Source organism: Chiloscyllium plagiosum, unplaced genomic scaffold, assembly GCF_037043375.1.
Source record: "Chiloscyllium plagiosum isolate Xiang-an unplaced genomic scaffold, Cpla_swu_hap1 HiC_scaffold_3, whole genome shotgun sequence".
In the NCBI taxonomy this organism is placed as follows: Eukaryota; Metazoa; Chordata; class Chondrichthyes; order Orectolobiformes; family Hemiscylliidae; genus Chiloscyllium; species Chiloscyllium plagiosum.
The window spans coordinates 80743602-80759198 of record NW_028270141.1 but is presented as its reverse complement, the minus strand read 5'-3'; the positions used below and the strand labels follow the sequence as shown (position 1 = coordinate 80759198).

Here is a 15597-nt window from a genome sequence, read left to right as displayed (position 1 = left end):
AAGACAGCTGGTGGTCAGTAAAATATTACATCGAGTAATTTCAAGTGTAATTTCAACCTAACGATAAACTATCACTTACCTAAGAAACTATGTCTTATGAAGATCTTACAAGAATATCATTTGAAGAAAAAGACTGACATTAAGAAACCAAATGGAAATGTAGTTTTATTGTTTTTCCTAGTTGTTTGTAAAGACTAGCGAATGCACACAGAATAGCGAGTTGGGAGGGGGGGGGGGGGGTGAAAGGGGCCAATGCTCCTCGCTGGGTCGTTCCTGTTTGCTCTGCACCCACTCTGCAGCGCTGCTTTAGCCACTGCGGCCACCTCGCACAGGCGCGCGGTGACGTCGCGCTTCTGCCCGTCAGCTTTAAATGTTTGGGGTTGTTTTTTTGCAGAGTCGGATTGGAGAGGGTGGGTAAGTCAGCCAGCAGGACCAGACGGGACAACACGCCGGTACCTCGCTTTTTTTGACGGCTGGCAGCGATGTTCGCGTACATGGGACACGGCCGTCCATGAAGCTTCGTCGCGTGTGGTCTACCTCTCCTGAAGCCAATTGGTGAATCCAGCCTTCGCCATGAGCTGTTTGGATGTTATGTACCAAGTGTATGGTCCCCAGCCTTATTTTACAGCAACTTACAGTCCTTACCACCATCAGGTACGTGCAGGAAGTTGGCAGCGCAGTAACCAGTCATTTAATACAGATAATGTTATTCCAAGCATTTTCCCATTTGATTCAAATTAGCGGTTGATTAATGCAAAGCGCTAACATGCATTCCTTAAATTGCTCTGTGCGTTAAGTAACCTTTCCTGGAAAGCTGAGATTGAGGTCTGATAAACCGCCCGCGGTAAAGTTGCGCCGACACATGCAACAAGTTTTGCTTCGCGTTTCCTCGCCAGAGAGACGGACATTCCCCCTCACTCTCTCCTCTGACAATGTCCAACTCTGGGGACCTGTGTGCGTTGAGCTACCGTTCTGTTCCAAATAGCGAGGGAGTCCCGTAGCTCTCATTTTAACAGATTGCCAACTGTGTTGGGAATTTGGTGGCTTTGTATACGTTAGAAAGGCTGGGGAGGGGGGGGGGGGGTGGTGTCACTTATTAAAAATCGAGCCGTCAAGACTTAACCAGACCTTTGTAGGCGTTTGAGTTGGCAAATGTAGCTATTTTGCGCATGTAGAATTCAATAGATTGTCAGACCTGTCACAATTCATTGAGAAGCAATTCTCACGGACTAACTTTCGAATCTAACTTCAGATTGAGGCATTGCGAATTCACTTGCTCCATGGCACCTGCTGTGACTGCGGACCCCCCTCTTCTTTTCACAGAAACTAGCGTTTTACTCGAAAATGCAAGAAGCGGCGGACAGTACAAACATCAGTGGATCATTTTCTGTCCATGGGTCTACCATCAAAGAGGAGGAATCGCGCGGCGAGAAAGACCGTCCCCCTGAAGCAGAATATCTTAGTTCCCGCTGCGTGCTCTTCACTTACTTCCAGGGTGACATTAGCAGTGTTGTTGATGAACATTTTACAAGGGCACTGAGTCAGCCCAGCAGTTACACTCCTGCCAGCAGCGACTCGAAAGCTTCAAGAGGCAGCGCGAGTTCTTGGCGAGGTGAGTCCAGTGAAAGTCAGCGATTCCCTCCTGATAAGCAATTGTCAGAACACCCTGCCAATCCCAGAGGAAGAACAAAAATCTTCGAAAGCAGAAGTTTCATTCGCTATGTTACTAATCCTGTGGCGTTCTGTCAAATGACTGAAACTCTGGTCAAATCGGCCTGTCCTCGGATGCTGCCTGAATTGCTGTGCTCTTCCAGCACCACTAATCCAGAATCTGGTTTCCAGCATCTGCAGTCATTGTTTTTACCGAGTTGTAAATAATGTCCAGTTCTGGTTGGAAATTCTATAAAATGGTCATTTCCACATTAGTTGAACTTAAACACTGTGCGCAATGGAGTAGGTTATTTGGAGTGACGGTATAAATTGAGTGCAACCTAAATATATCAAGATCCGTTCAGTAATGGTACACTAGACCCGATGTCTGCAAATGTCAGTACATTGGACAATCATAAATGTGCCCTTCGCAATTTTATCGTACAATTGGAGCGAGAGTTAGACTGGCATGACCTATCCAAGCCACTCTATTTTCGGTGTAAATCACACACACTGTCTCTTGGATTTTCTTCCATCTGGGTTATTAATCTTAAACGAAAGTGCACAATTCCAGCCGCCCCGTCCTATATTATTATTCAACTTTTCGCTTAATTCGTTTTAGTCACGTATCTAGTGTGAATATTGCAAGTAGCAAGCTCTTCAGGCTGGTCTTAAAATACAGTTTCACTAAATCGTTTGTACATTCAGAAACTCTCGCAGATGCAACACCGCCGCCCGGGCACCGAGGGGGCACTTCACTGACTGTGAACGGATGTTTTATACAAGCTGACACGTACCTAGTTAAACTTCTGGGGTTTGAGCTATCATTTGTTCATATTGCTCTTTGGTGTTCTGATTGTTGGTAACCGATAGTGAGTTCTAAATGACAGTGGCCGGCGGTTATCTCCACTTTTCAGGTTCCCATAAAGAATGATCTCATCTAAATTTTGAATTGAACAAGAATGTGAGAACGCGGTATTTTAGTTTACCCCCCAAAAATTAATTCTCAAATGTGTTCCGCTCTCCAGTAGCTCCTAAACTGTATTCCTAAACTGAATTTCAGCTCATTTTTTGAATGTTAAATAATATTTATGTTTCACTGGAGCCCGTCTCTGTATCATGAGTTGCCGGCCTGACCTCAAACACCATAGAATAGGGAGAAGACTTTCCGTAAGATATTTCGAAAGGTATTTTGCAAAGTGAAAATGTGCGATCCTTTAAAATTATGTTACCTTAATTATTTGCATTCCTATTTAAGAAATAAACAGAGCGATCATTGGGGCCACATTTCATGAGGAAAATTATTTTAATTAATTAACTTTCACCAAGTAACATGGAGTATTGTGTTCTAATTGATTTGTTGAGAATTATGTTAATTTGTGTTTATGTATTAATTCCAGAGTAATTGGTTTCACTTGAAGATTTTATTCTGGTTGATTGTATTCACTGTTGTTAATAATTATTGATAATTCCATTACCTCTTCTCTCTTTCAGATGGCGCCTTCCCAATGAACCAACGGAGTTTCCCTCCAAGTTTCTGGAACAGTGCTTATCAACCCTCCATGTCAGCAAGCCTAAGTAGCAGTTTGGGCAGTGCTTTGGCTGGAGCTCCCACTGAGCTGCCTTTTGGAGCTGACCCTTATTCAAGTGCAGCTTTGCACACTCACCTGCACCAAGGAGCTCCTGAACCCTGGCACCACCATCATTACTCATTGGGCAGTGCCATCAACACACAGAGCTCCGTCTACACACGGCCTAGTATGCATGATGTATATGGGATGGGTGCACCTTTTGACCCACGCTACAGTTCATTGTTAGTGCCTTCAGTGAGGCCACATCGGTTTCCTGCTGTTCCTACACCCCCGTGCGATCTGGCCAAGAGTGACACTGCCTCTGCATGGACCACAGGGGCTTTCACAGGGCCCACCAGTGACATGAGCCAAAGCCTTAACCTCAATATGGATGCAGGTAAATACTTTCAAAGAAAGTGCATACAGAGATCAAAAAGCCGAAAAGGGTTCAAACACTGAAAACATTCGTGCTCTGCTAATGTAAATACAATTTGTATCATTAGGTGAAATGAATACATAAGTGAATTCTGTTACAGAGAAAATAAAATAGGCACTGCATAATCGTTTTGATAAATATTAAGTAATTCTGCAATTGTCTATGATGAGTTGCATAAATAATACAGGAAATAAAGCTCTCGGGCTTGATGCTTGGTATAATACTTTCATTATTCTCTCACAGTATATGGGCATCATTAGCAAGAGTAAAATTTGTTGCTCTTTCCTAATTACCCTTGAAAAGCTAGCTGTGAGCCAACTTGAACTGTTGCAGTCCACGTGATGTAGGTACATCATAATGTTGTTAGGGAAGATGTTGAAGGATTTTGACCTATAACTGTGAAGAAATGGCAATATAGCTCTAAGCCAGGATGAGCTTTCAGTTGTGAAAGATTCCATGCTTCTGCTGCCCTTGTCCTCCGAGGTAGCTGATGTCAATAGTTTAGAAGGTGCTATCAAACGAGCAGCAGTGAGTTGCTACACTGCATCTTTTAGATTATATACACTGGTATTTGTGGTGGAGATATTGAATGTCTAATGTGGTGGTTGAGTGCCAATCAACAGGGCTGCTTTGTCCTGGATTGTATTCAGCTTCTTCAGTGTTGTCAGGATGTACTATTCATGCAAGTGGAGATCATTCAATCATACTACTGACTTGTGGTTTGTAAATAATGGACAGGATATGGGGTGGCAGGAGGTGAGTTATGGGCATCACATTTCTTTGTCGATACCTATGGAGGTGCCAGGACTAACATCAGAGTCCTGGAAGTGAGCTGAAATTAAGTAATACTTGCTGAAATATTTGTGAGATAAAGCTAGGATTAGACTCAACTGTGGTGTGTTTCACAATGAAATAATTTGCTCTACATGTTCACTGCTGGCAGATGGTTGATAAAGAATAAGAGAATGTTTGGCACCATAAAACTGTATTACAACATGAGTGCGCAACTTTAAAAAGAAAAGAGGAGAAACCCTACATTAAATAATTTCTAGGGATGTAATGTACCTCTTCTATGATGGCAGTATCCTCCTATAGGCCACAACTGCAAAGTCCGGGCTATCAAACATGGAGCCTGTGTTGTAATTTATTTTGGGAATATTACTCAACCACAGTGTTCATAAAGGTGAAAATTCAAAGAGGTTTACATTGCTGTGAATTTAGATACTCCCCTACAATCTAGAGGAAGCCAATAAACACTGAGCAGTTTTTGTTGTGGTTCTGTTCACCGAAATGGGATTTTGTGTTGCAGACGTTTTTTCCCCTGTCTGGGTGACATCTTCAGTGCTTGGGAGCCTCCTGTGAAGCGCTTCTGTGATCTTTCCCCCGGCATTTATGGTGGTTTGTCTCTGTCAGTTCCAGATGTCCGTTGCAGTGGCCGGTATATTGGGTCCAGGTCGATGTGCTTATTGATTGAATCTGTGGATGAGTGCCATACCTCTAGGAATTCCCTGGCTGTTCTCTGTTTGGCTTGTCCTATAATAGTAGTGTTGTCCCAGTCGAACTCATGTTGCTTGTCATCTGTGTGTGTGGCTACTAAGGATAGCTGATCGTTTCGTTTCGTGGCTAGTTGGTGTTCATGGATGCGAATTGTTAGCTGTCTTCCTGTTTGTCCTATGTAGTGTTTTGTGCAGTCCTTGCATGGGATTTTGTACACTACATTGGTTTTGCTCATGCTGGGTATCGGGTCCTTCGTTCTGGTGAGTTGTCTGAGAGTGGCTGTTGGTTTGTGTGCTGTTATGAGTCCTAGTGGTCGCAGTAGTCTGGCTGTCAGTTCGGAAATGCTCTTGATGTATGGTAACGTGGCTAGTCCTTTGGGTTGTGGCATGTCCTCATTCCGTTGTCTTTCCCTTAGGCATAATGTTGATGAAATTGCGCGGGTATCCATTTTTGGCGAATACATTGTATAGGTGTTCTTCTTCCTCTTTTTGCAGTTCTGGTGTGCTGCAGTGTGTTGTGGCTCTTTTGAACAGTGTCTTGATGCAACTTCTTTTGTGTGTGTTGGGGTGGTTGCTTTTGTAATTCAGGACTTGGTCTGTGTGTGTGGCTTTCCTGTATACCTTTGTGGTGAATTCTCCGTTCGGTGTTCTCTGTACCATCACGTCTAGGAATGGGAGTTGGTTGTCCTTTTCTTCCTCTCTAGTGAATCGGATTCCTGTGAGTGTGGTGTTGATGATCCGGTGTGTGTTCTCTATTTCTGTGTTTTTAATTATTACAAAGGTGTCATCCACATATCTGACCCAGAGTTTGGGTTGAATTTGTGGTAAGACTGTTTGTTCTAACCTTTACATTACCGTTTCTGCTATGAGTCCAGAGATGGGTGTGCCATTGATTTGTTCATATATTTGGTTGTTGAATGTGAAGTGTGTTGTGAGGCACAGGTCCAGTAGTTTGAGTATGCCGTCTTTGTTGATAGGTTCACCGTCCTGTTGTCTTTTCTGTATGTCCAGCAGGTTGGCTATTATTTCTCTGGCTAGGGTTTTGTCGATAGAGGTGAACAGTGGCGTTTCTTCCTTGTCCATGTGTATATTTCTGATGATGTCCAAGAATTCCTTTGTTGACTGTATAAAGTGTCTTTATCAAACAGCCAGGGAATTCCTAGAGGCATGGCACTCATCCACAGATTCAATCAATAAGCACATCAACCTGGACCCAATATACCGAGCACTGCAACAGACAGCTGGAACTGACAACCAGAAGCGGCAGAGACAAACCACTATAAATGCCAGAGGAAACATCACAGAAGCGCTTCACAGGAGGCTCCCAAGCACTGAGGATGTCACCTAGACAGGAGATGAAACGTTTGCAACACAAATTCCTAGCTCGGCGAACAGAACCACAACAACGAGCACCCGAGCTACAAATCTTCTCACAAACTATGAACTGAGCAGTTTGCTAAGTGCTGGTTTAGTTTTACTGAGAACTTAAAGAGATGCATCAAAAAAAGAGCAAGTTAGTCACATTAAAATTATGTTGTAAAATCCTGAAACTTATAAGGGAGGAAATTGCAAAAAGTAAAATTAAGAAATGTTGATGTCCAGGGCCTGTGAAAAATTAATAAATTTGACTATACTGAGAAAGAAGGTCATGCAGGTCAGTTGATTCTCAGTTTGGAGGAACAAGAACATTGATATCCTACTTAATCAATTAATTTTCTAAGCTTCGTAATGCAAATTGCTTGTCAGAGCTTTTATTATTGTGCTCAACAATTTCCATGGAGTTCTGTGAAATGTACTCAAAAAAGAATAATCCGTAATACTTGGACTGAGAGTTGTGGGATCAGTTGTCAGTAATACAGATATGAATGACAAATAATGGAATGTTTTGTAGTAGCAAAATTTGTGTACGTACACTGTACTTGTAATCCGATCAATTAGCTGATTAAATGGTTTGATTTCAAACCTTATTCACTATTTGAACCCCAAGGTAAAATTATTACTTTATGTTCACATACCAGACATGCATTATTGTTTCATATATACATTTTAGTGTTTTCTAATTATTCTGGTTTCATGTTTATCTCCTTGATATGAATGTTAGTTAAAGAGGAAGATAGTGATAGTGATATTGCATGCATATTAAATCCACTCATGTGAACTCCAATATCAGAAATTTATGAAATATCAAATTTGTTGAAGCATTCACAGTCTGTATGTGAATCTAGCAATGTGTATGGAGAAATAACTGAACTTGCTTTGCACTCACGGTTCATCTTCCTGCCGTGGTTTGATCTTAGTTTGAAGTCCTCCTGTACAGGCTGGCATAAAGATTAAAGTCTAACTAGGGAATATTTCTGTAATGTAATAAAGAGATAAGTAAATGTGGCCACTAAAAATCTGACATTAAAGTCAAATATAATAAAAATATAGAGTGGATCTATCAATAATTGCAAGCAGATACAAATAGAAATCTTGCTACTGTAATAGGGCTCTTGAAACAAAACTGGCTTAATACACTTAATTTATTTGGAAATAATTAAATACTAGTGAGTACATTATTTCAAACAATAAATAAATAAAATACAGACCAAAAGCAATACTTCAGGAAAGTATTCCAATTATGTTGGTACTAAAAGTACTTCTTCAGGAGGAAAAGGATTGTAGAGTTAGAGAGTCATAGAGATGTACAGCATGGAAACAGACCCTTCAGTCCAACTTGTCCATGCCAATCAGATATCCCAATTCAATCGAGTCCCACCTGCCAGCAACTGGCCCACATCCCTCCAAACCCTTCCTATTCATATACCCATCCAGATGCCTTTTAAATGTTGCAATTGTACAAGCCTCCACCACTCCTTCAGGCAGCTCATTCCATACACACACCATCCTCTGTGTGAAAACGTTGCCCCTTAGGTCTTTTTTATATCTTTCCCTCTCACCCTAAACCTATGCCCTCTAGTTCTGGACTCCCCAACCCCAGGGAAAAGACTTTGTCTATTTATCCTTTCCATGAGTCTGGAAAAACTAAGACATCTATATTCATGTGCTACTGATTGTTATTGATTGAGCACATATAAAAGGAAAATCGTGATCATTAAAAAATCCTTTTATAGACAAACCTGATGTAACCTGAATAGAAACCATAGCCTTTATTGAAATAAATTGAACAAAGAAATGAAAGGTTTTGTTCTAGTGGAGACAGGAGCAGCAAATTTTAATGAAAATCTGGGCATTCTTTACATTTTCAATGAGATTTCCAAATGAAAATCAGCCTGATGGTGTCAGGAACAATGATGCTTAATAGTCGGTCAAGCTGTATTATTCTATTTGCAAATAATAATAGTACATGTTACAATGAAAAATGAATGTTATCCTTGGCAGTACTAACTGTTAAAAAGTGTTACTGGAAACCTTTGCATTCAAGAATTGATTTGTAGAAGAATACTAATTAGGAAGGAAAATGTGATGAAACTTTGAGAGGTGAATTGTCCATCCTACAAAATTGTCCTGATCAATACAATATTATTTAGACTGAAAAATATCAATACGCTGTGTTATGAACAAGGAAAGTAGGGTTGTGAGCTAAATTAAACAATCAGCTCATGAAGCTTTGATTTAATAACGTGCAGTGTCTCAGGTGATCCAGGGAATTAAAGTGATGTGGTTTCACTGATTCTCTAAATATACTTAGATTACCTTTTTCCCAAACAAATTCTTACTTTCTTAAAAGATAGATTAAGTGTAGAATTTCATTGAATTAGATTGTTTCATGAAAACATTGATCTTGTACAATGGATCATCATTGAAATTTGAGGTGAATATTTTGCACTGCTAACAGATATTTAAAATAATTGAGTACTTATAGTATCATTACAGTATTGTTACTAAGACAGTCTATACACTTTGTATCAGATATAAATATCATGTAAAACCAGCTTCAGCTTTGTGTGTCAGAAGTATACCTCAGAGATTTGGGCTCATGGTTAGGAACAGACTTGAAATGTTTTCATGAGCAATTTTGTTATACAGAATAAACTAAAGATGCAAATATACCCTTTAGCTTGATATTATACTACCAGCAACACTTCACATTAAATCATTTGTTTGGAAGTATATAGGGAGTTTGGCTCAACATGCAGCTACATTTTAAATTTTATGGCATAGGAATTCAAGTATAATCAGGAATATCCATCTTTCACACATTAAAAACATTTCAATGGAGTTTATAAAGGTATAAGAGGAGTAAAGGGCTAACATACAGCCAGATCCTTATTCAATCAAGCAGTTACTAAATGCAGTCTCATAGTTTTAGATTAGATTAGATTAGATTACATTACAGTATGGAAACAGGCCCTTCGGCCCAACAAGTCCGCACCGACCCGCCGAAGCGCAACCCACCCATACCCCTACACCTAACACTACGGGCAATTTAGCGTGGCCAATTCACCTGACCTGCACATTTTTGGACTGTGGGAGGAAACCGGAGCACCTGGAGGAAACCCACGCAGACACGGGGAGAACGTGCATACTCCACACAGTCAGTCGCCTGAGGCGGGAATTGAACCCATGTCTCTGGCGCTGTGAGGCAGCAGTGCTAACCACTGTGCCACCGTGCCGCCCACGTGTTTTAATGTGTTCATAAAATCAACCCAACTCCTAAGAAATAACATTATTTTCAGAATGGTACATGCACAAAAGACTTCACACCTCAGTGATTTGGCCAATAATGGCAACATTTTATTGATGTTTTATATCACACCATGTTTCACTTGATTAAATTCAAGAAAAAATTGAATATTTATATTGAATTATTTTCAAAGTTACACTCAATTGTTATAAATTGTATTACTGCAGGCAAATGGTGTTCCTGCCATCTGCCAGTGTCAGACTTGTGTATTCCAGAGTCAGCTGAATCACAGGTTAGATCCTTCTGTTTCTCTGGCAAAATAGTGCCCCTTAATCCCAATTTCACAAGAATGCCTACTGCTCCACACAGCCATTCTAAGGCCCCTGCATGAAATGTGCCAAAGCATGAACAGCGTGTGCCTCTGAGACATGTGGGGATTATATCATGGCGAGTTACTTAAGTTATGTAGTTGGCACAGAAAGGAGATATTTGTTCTTTTTTTTATTGAAACACAGGCTTTAAATATGAAAACATATTGTGTTAACAGACAGCTCCAGTCTGTTCCTAAACTTACTTGGGTCTCAGACTAATGCACATTTTGCAGTAGTTGTAACTTGATCCTTATATTGTTTCTTATCAATTGTCAATGTAATAGCTCTGTCGCAAGTATCCAACAGGATTCTACCATATAAATTAAACTATGGGTGTAGATGTACGACTACAAATGTGGAGTAAATGACAATGCACAAAAACTGCGTAACACATAAGAACTAAGAGCAGGGGTAGGCCATCTGCACTCTCAAGCCTGCTCTGCTATTCAATAAGATCATGGCTGGTCGTTTTGAGGCCTCAGCTCCACTTACCCGCCATCTCACCATAACCCTTAATTCCTTTACTGATCAAAAAACTATCCAGCTTAGCTTTAAAAACATTCAGTGAGGAAACCTCAACTACTTCACTGGACAGGGAATTCCACAGATTCACAACCCTCTGGGTGAAGACATTCCTCTTCAATTCAGTCCTAAATCTGCTCCCCTTAATTTGGAGATTATGCCCTCTTGTTCTAGTCTCACTTGCCAGTGGAAACATCCTCCCTGCTTCTATGTTATCTATTCCCTTCTTAATTTTATATGTTTCTAAGAGATCCCCCTCATTCTTCTAAATTCCAATGAATATAATCCCAGTCTACTCAGTGTCTCCTCATAAACCAATCCTGTCAACTCTGTAATCAACATAGTGAACCTCCTCTGCACCCCCTCCAGTGCTAGTACATCTTTTCTCAAGTAAGGAGACCAGAGCTGCACACAGTACTCCAGGTGTGGCCCCACCAACACCCTATACAGTTGTAACATAACCTCCCTGCTTTTAACCTCAATCCTTTTAACAGTGAAGGACAAATTCCATTGCCTTCTTAATTACCTGTTGCACCTGCAAACTAACCTTCTCTGATTCATGCACAAGGACACCCAGGTCTCTCTGCACAGCAGCATGCTGCAATTTTTACCGTTAAAACAATAGTCAGTTTTATTGTATTCCATCTGCCAGACCTTTGCTCATTCACTTAAACTATCTATGTCCTTCTGCAAACTTTCAGAATCCTCTGCAGACTTTGCTCTACCACTCATCTTACTATCAGCCACAAACTTTGACACACTACACATGGTCCCCAAATCCAAATCATCTAAGCATGTTGTGAATAATTGCAGTCCCAACTCTGATCCCTGAGGCGCACCACTAGTCACTGATCGCCAACCAGAAATGCACACATTTATTCTCACTCTTTGCTTCCTGTTAGTTAACCAATCCTCTACTCATGATAATACATTGTCCAGGATGTGCACCTTTATCTTGCAGGCTTTTGTGCTGCACCTTGTCAAATGCCTTTTGGAAATCTAGATACACCACATCTACTGGGTTCCTATTGTCCACCATGCTTGTAATGTCTTCATAGAATTCCAGTAAATTAGTTAAACATGATCTGCCTTTCATGAACCCATGCTGAGTCTGCCCAATGGGACAACTTCTGTCGAGATATCTTGCTGTTTCTTTCTTGACAATAGATTCAAGCATTTTCCCCACTACAGAAGTTAAGTTAACGCGATTTGTTAATTATATAAGAAAAATGCAGAGAAACGTCCAATTACATATGCTATTAACAGTTCATTTGTGACTGACAGACTATAATTCACCGAATGCTGTAGTCAGGTATAAATAATACAGAGCAAATGTTTTGTTAAATTTTTTAAAATAGACCCCGCCGAAATGGACACATTTAGGAGCGATTTGTTTAGAAAATACCGAAGTATTCAAGGAAAGGAGATACAACCTGGGGCCAATGGGGCGCATCCGGCGGCTGTTTCATTTAGTCGCTGCCAGGCAACTCGACTGTTCAAAATCAGCCAATAACCCCATCACATAGCTTCAATTGCAGAAACATTAGTTGAAGCCGCACACAGCATTCTAAATTTGCAATCAGAATTACTTAATAGCCTAAATTGCAAGAGTTTACGTCCCGGCTGCAGATAATTATCTCTTTGAACCAGAAAAATGTCAGGGATTTTCGGTTTCGGCTCATTAGGATTTCTCGATATCATCTCACTATTGACTGAACGTTATATTTTGAAATTTGGTTAGAGAAAAGTATCAATTTGGTTGGATATTCAGAATTATTTTCACAGTTCGATATAGTTTATCCTCCCACTGATACATTTGGGTGATCTGAGGAATATTAAGGGTGTGTGGACTATGTATTTGATCCTCATCAGATCAATTAATTATCGGCAAAATTTCACAACAAGCGCTAATTGCAGCATACAGAGGGCAAGACATTTGTGTTCTCTATTTAGGTTCCATGAGAAAGAGATACACGAACTGTTTAGACATGTTTATGATATTTTCAGCTTGATATCTGAGCTATCTGCGAACATTACAGCAGGGGTGTACTTGACAATGTTGGGATTTATGTCTGTGGTTTTCAGCGAAGCCTTTTTTTTTTAACTTGCATGTTTTGTGGCAGTGAAAGGAAATTCGAAACAAGTTAAAACAAATTTAACGATGTGAAAAGTTTAAATGACGATAGGTGGATCTGAAAGGCCTCATCAGCTTCCCACCTTCGGATATTTCATTACGTTAAGCACGCGAAACGAAGGTGTTGTATATTTCTCCCACTGTTAAACCGAAACAGATTTGTGATGTGTTTCTGTAGCAGTTAACTGAGAAGTGAATTCTTTCTATGCTCTGTACTCATGCGCTCTATTCCTCTCGGTTTGTGGTGTACCCTGCTCAATGATGATAACCTCGCGCGCGTTACAGTGGGTGCTCTCTCTATCTGTTTCAATGCCTTATATGTTCCAACTTTCAGAACGTTACTCTAACACTGTAACTCTGTCCCTGTTCTGCTTATATATCCTTTCCACTTTTTTTTTGTTTTTTTTTACATTCTCAGGTCTGGCGCACCAGGAAAAAAACAAGGATCTTTACTGGTTTTAGAGCACCCCACCATCTACCTCGTTCGGCTCCCTGTATTTTCTACCTGAAACATTTCTCTTCCTCTGTGTACAGTGTGTAACAGATTTTGATCTCGGTTTCAGCTCGCCGTTACCCCCTTTGTGGTGGACCTCTGGTAAGCTGAGTGTTTAACACAGCAAAACGCTTCAATCAAAACAAAATTACAAACGAATTATTTTTCAAACTACAAACTTCTCAAACAAGGACAAGATTCCGATCATCAGAGGGACGTTACAAGAAGAAGCGGTCTTGGGGTGTTTTGAGCCTTTTCAACAAAGTAATCATTCTTTTTTCACCAAAACATAATCCAGGCGGCTGAACCAAGTTCTACTTGATCAATTCTACCCTGAAAGTGCGTCCCGGACTCATAAAACTGGACTAGCTGTGACTGGGACCTTCTGATAGACTCCAAATTGCTCGCCGAGATTAAAATGCAAGCAGTTTTGTTTTCAGTGTTGATTGTGACAGGACTACGATACAAATGTTTACTCGTGACAAATGTTTAATGTTAAAAATGGGCAGGTTGACTGGGCTAAACTGCCACTCTGCGTGCTAAGTCTGTGCCTTTCCCCCGTACTCACACGTGTTGAGTAGCGGCTGGTACTCCAGCAGCTGTCCGTGTGGGACTGCCAGTCTCCAAGATTTCTCAGAGCGGAGGAAACCAACGGTTTTGTTTTTTTTGGGAGGGGGGGAAGGTGGGGGTCGATGCCAATTTCAAGTTCCACCAGGATATTTTTTTCTCTCTGACAGATGAACTCCAGTTGATAAATTCTGCGTGGTTTCCTTTTCTATTGTGTTTGCCTTCCTTGTTTTAAGCTGTTCTGGAGAATTGTTTTGTAACTGTCAAAACACGCTGAGTCTGTTCATTGACGGAATACAAGTAGTTCAAATACCTCTGTAAAAAAAAAGAGACTGTATAAAATTGTATTGTTCGGACATGGCTCGTTTTCAAGTGTGAATATGTGTTAACTTTATTTCCATGTGCGTTCATTTATTAAACTTTGAGTAAGTGAATTGAAGCCGGGACCCGGATTGTGGACATTTCCTGCCGTTTTGGGGTTTAGCAAATTGGTAGACCGTCCAACCAAAATATTGTACATTAGAGCATGTCCGCATTCATTAGTTATGAATGTCTTGTTTCAACTGTAACAAAAGTGATTTATTTAAGAGACGATTGGGAATGAGAAGGAAATGCTGGATACCCGCCTAGACAGCAGTGAGGGGAGGAATAACTACCAGCAGACCAGTGGCGCTTCTTCCAAGGAGTAAGGCCCTGTCCAGTCTCTAGAGCTCGGGCCTTTCATTATGGTGACAATAAATGTTTCTTACTTCCCCCTCAAGTTTTCACATGCCGACGGGTTCTTTCTCTCTGACTATTCCACTGACTAGATCTTTTATGTGTTTCTGCTGGCCCTGGGCTCGCGTGTATATGTTATTGAGCTGCATGTCTCTCCCTCTGCCCCCCCCCCCCGGCGCCTGTCCTAACAACTGACGATTTTTGAAACGACTGTTTGCCGACATATCAGCTGCAAGAAGCTTCCTTCGCAGCCTCACTCTGACTGTTTACCAGGGGACAGTAACAAGTTGGGTATTTGAGGGGGATTGCTTTTAAATTGAGTTCCGTGTCTGTGCGTAACATTCGGTATTTTCTCATCTGGGGAGCAGGGGATTCCAACAGGGATTACGGGGTAGAGAAAGCGGCCGTATTCCGCTGTGTCTGTCAGACCTGCCGATCTCGGTTATGTCGGCTGTGGGATGTGTACATGACATTATCTGGTCGGCGGTACCCACCAGACCGTTTCCCGGCCACTCACTTCCCCATTCACAAAATCGCGGGTTGGCGAGCCCAGGTCAGAAGTCTCCCCTCAATGTTTCTGTCATTATTTCCTTGGTACACCGACTCTGCCTCACCCATCACTCTCAAGTGTTTCGATGTGGTTTGCCTCTCTGGGAATAAAGGGCGCCTGAACCGAATAAGATTTCACCCGAAATTGCCCAAGCCGTGAATTTCCGCCGGTCAAATGTCAATTTCAGGCCGGGGAGACCCACCAGATTGGAATATAACGTCGACATGAACGTTACAGAATTAAATCTGGCCGGAGTTGAGTTGGATACAAACTTCCAGAAGGAATTGTGAAAAAAAAAAGATTGGATAGAAGTCTGTCTTGTAATCGTTCAGTTGACAAAATTAACAGAGCCGCCCGTGGCATTAGGAATGATGTGACTTTACACCATCACAGTTCTGCGTCTGGTGCAGAAAGCATGTTGACAAATCCCTGAAAGTGCGGCATTTTTAAAATTTACCCGGAT

General features: G+C 41.2%; 1 protein-coding gene across 2 annotated transcripts; it reads left to right on the top strand.

Moving 5' to 3' along the window:
* The first annotated feature begins 228 nt into the window (after positions 1-228).
* Positions 229-14311, top strand: vgll2a (vestigial-like family member 2a). Of its 2 annotated transcripts, none has more exons than XM_043684532.2 (4): positions 229-654; positions 1324-1612; positions 3145-3618; positions 13371-14311. In XM_043684532.2, exons 1-4 carry the CDS (start codon positions 574-576, stop codon positions 13409-13411), a joined length of 885 nt encoding a protein of 294 aa, XP_043540467.1. In that variant the 5' UTR covers positions 229-573; the 3' UTR covers positions 13412-14311. The 2 variants fall into 2 exon arrangements, with proteins under 2 accessions (XP_043540467.1, XP_043540464.1); XM_043684529.2 differs by having other exon boundaries at positions 230-654; positions 13226-14311.
* Positions 14312-15597: the final 1286 nt, after the last annotated feature.

Coding starts and splice junctions, on each gene's coding strand:
- vgll2a (XM_043684529.2), top strand. CDS start 574: ATGAGCTGTTTGGATGTTATGTACCAAGTGTATGGTCCCCAGCCTTAT. Junction 1,613..3,144: donor CAGCGCGAGTTCTTGGCGAG/GTGAGTCCAGTG, acceptor TCTCTCTTTCAG/ATGGCGCCTTCCCAATGAAC. Junction 3,619..13,225: donor TAACCTCAATATGGATGCAG/GTAAATACTTTC, acceptor TTACATTCTCAG/GTCTGGCGCACCAGGAAAAA.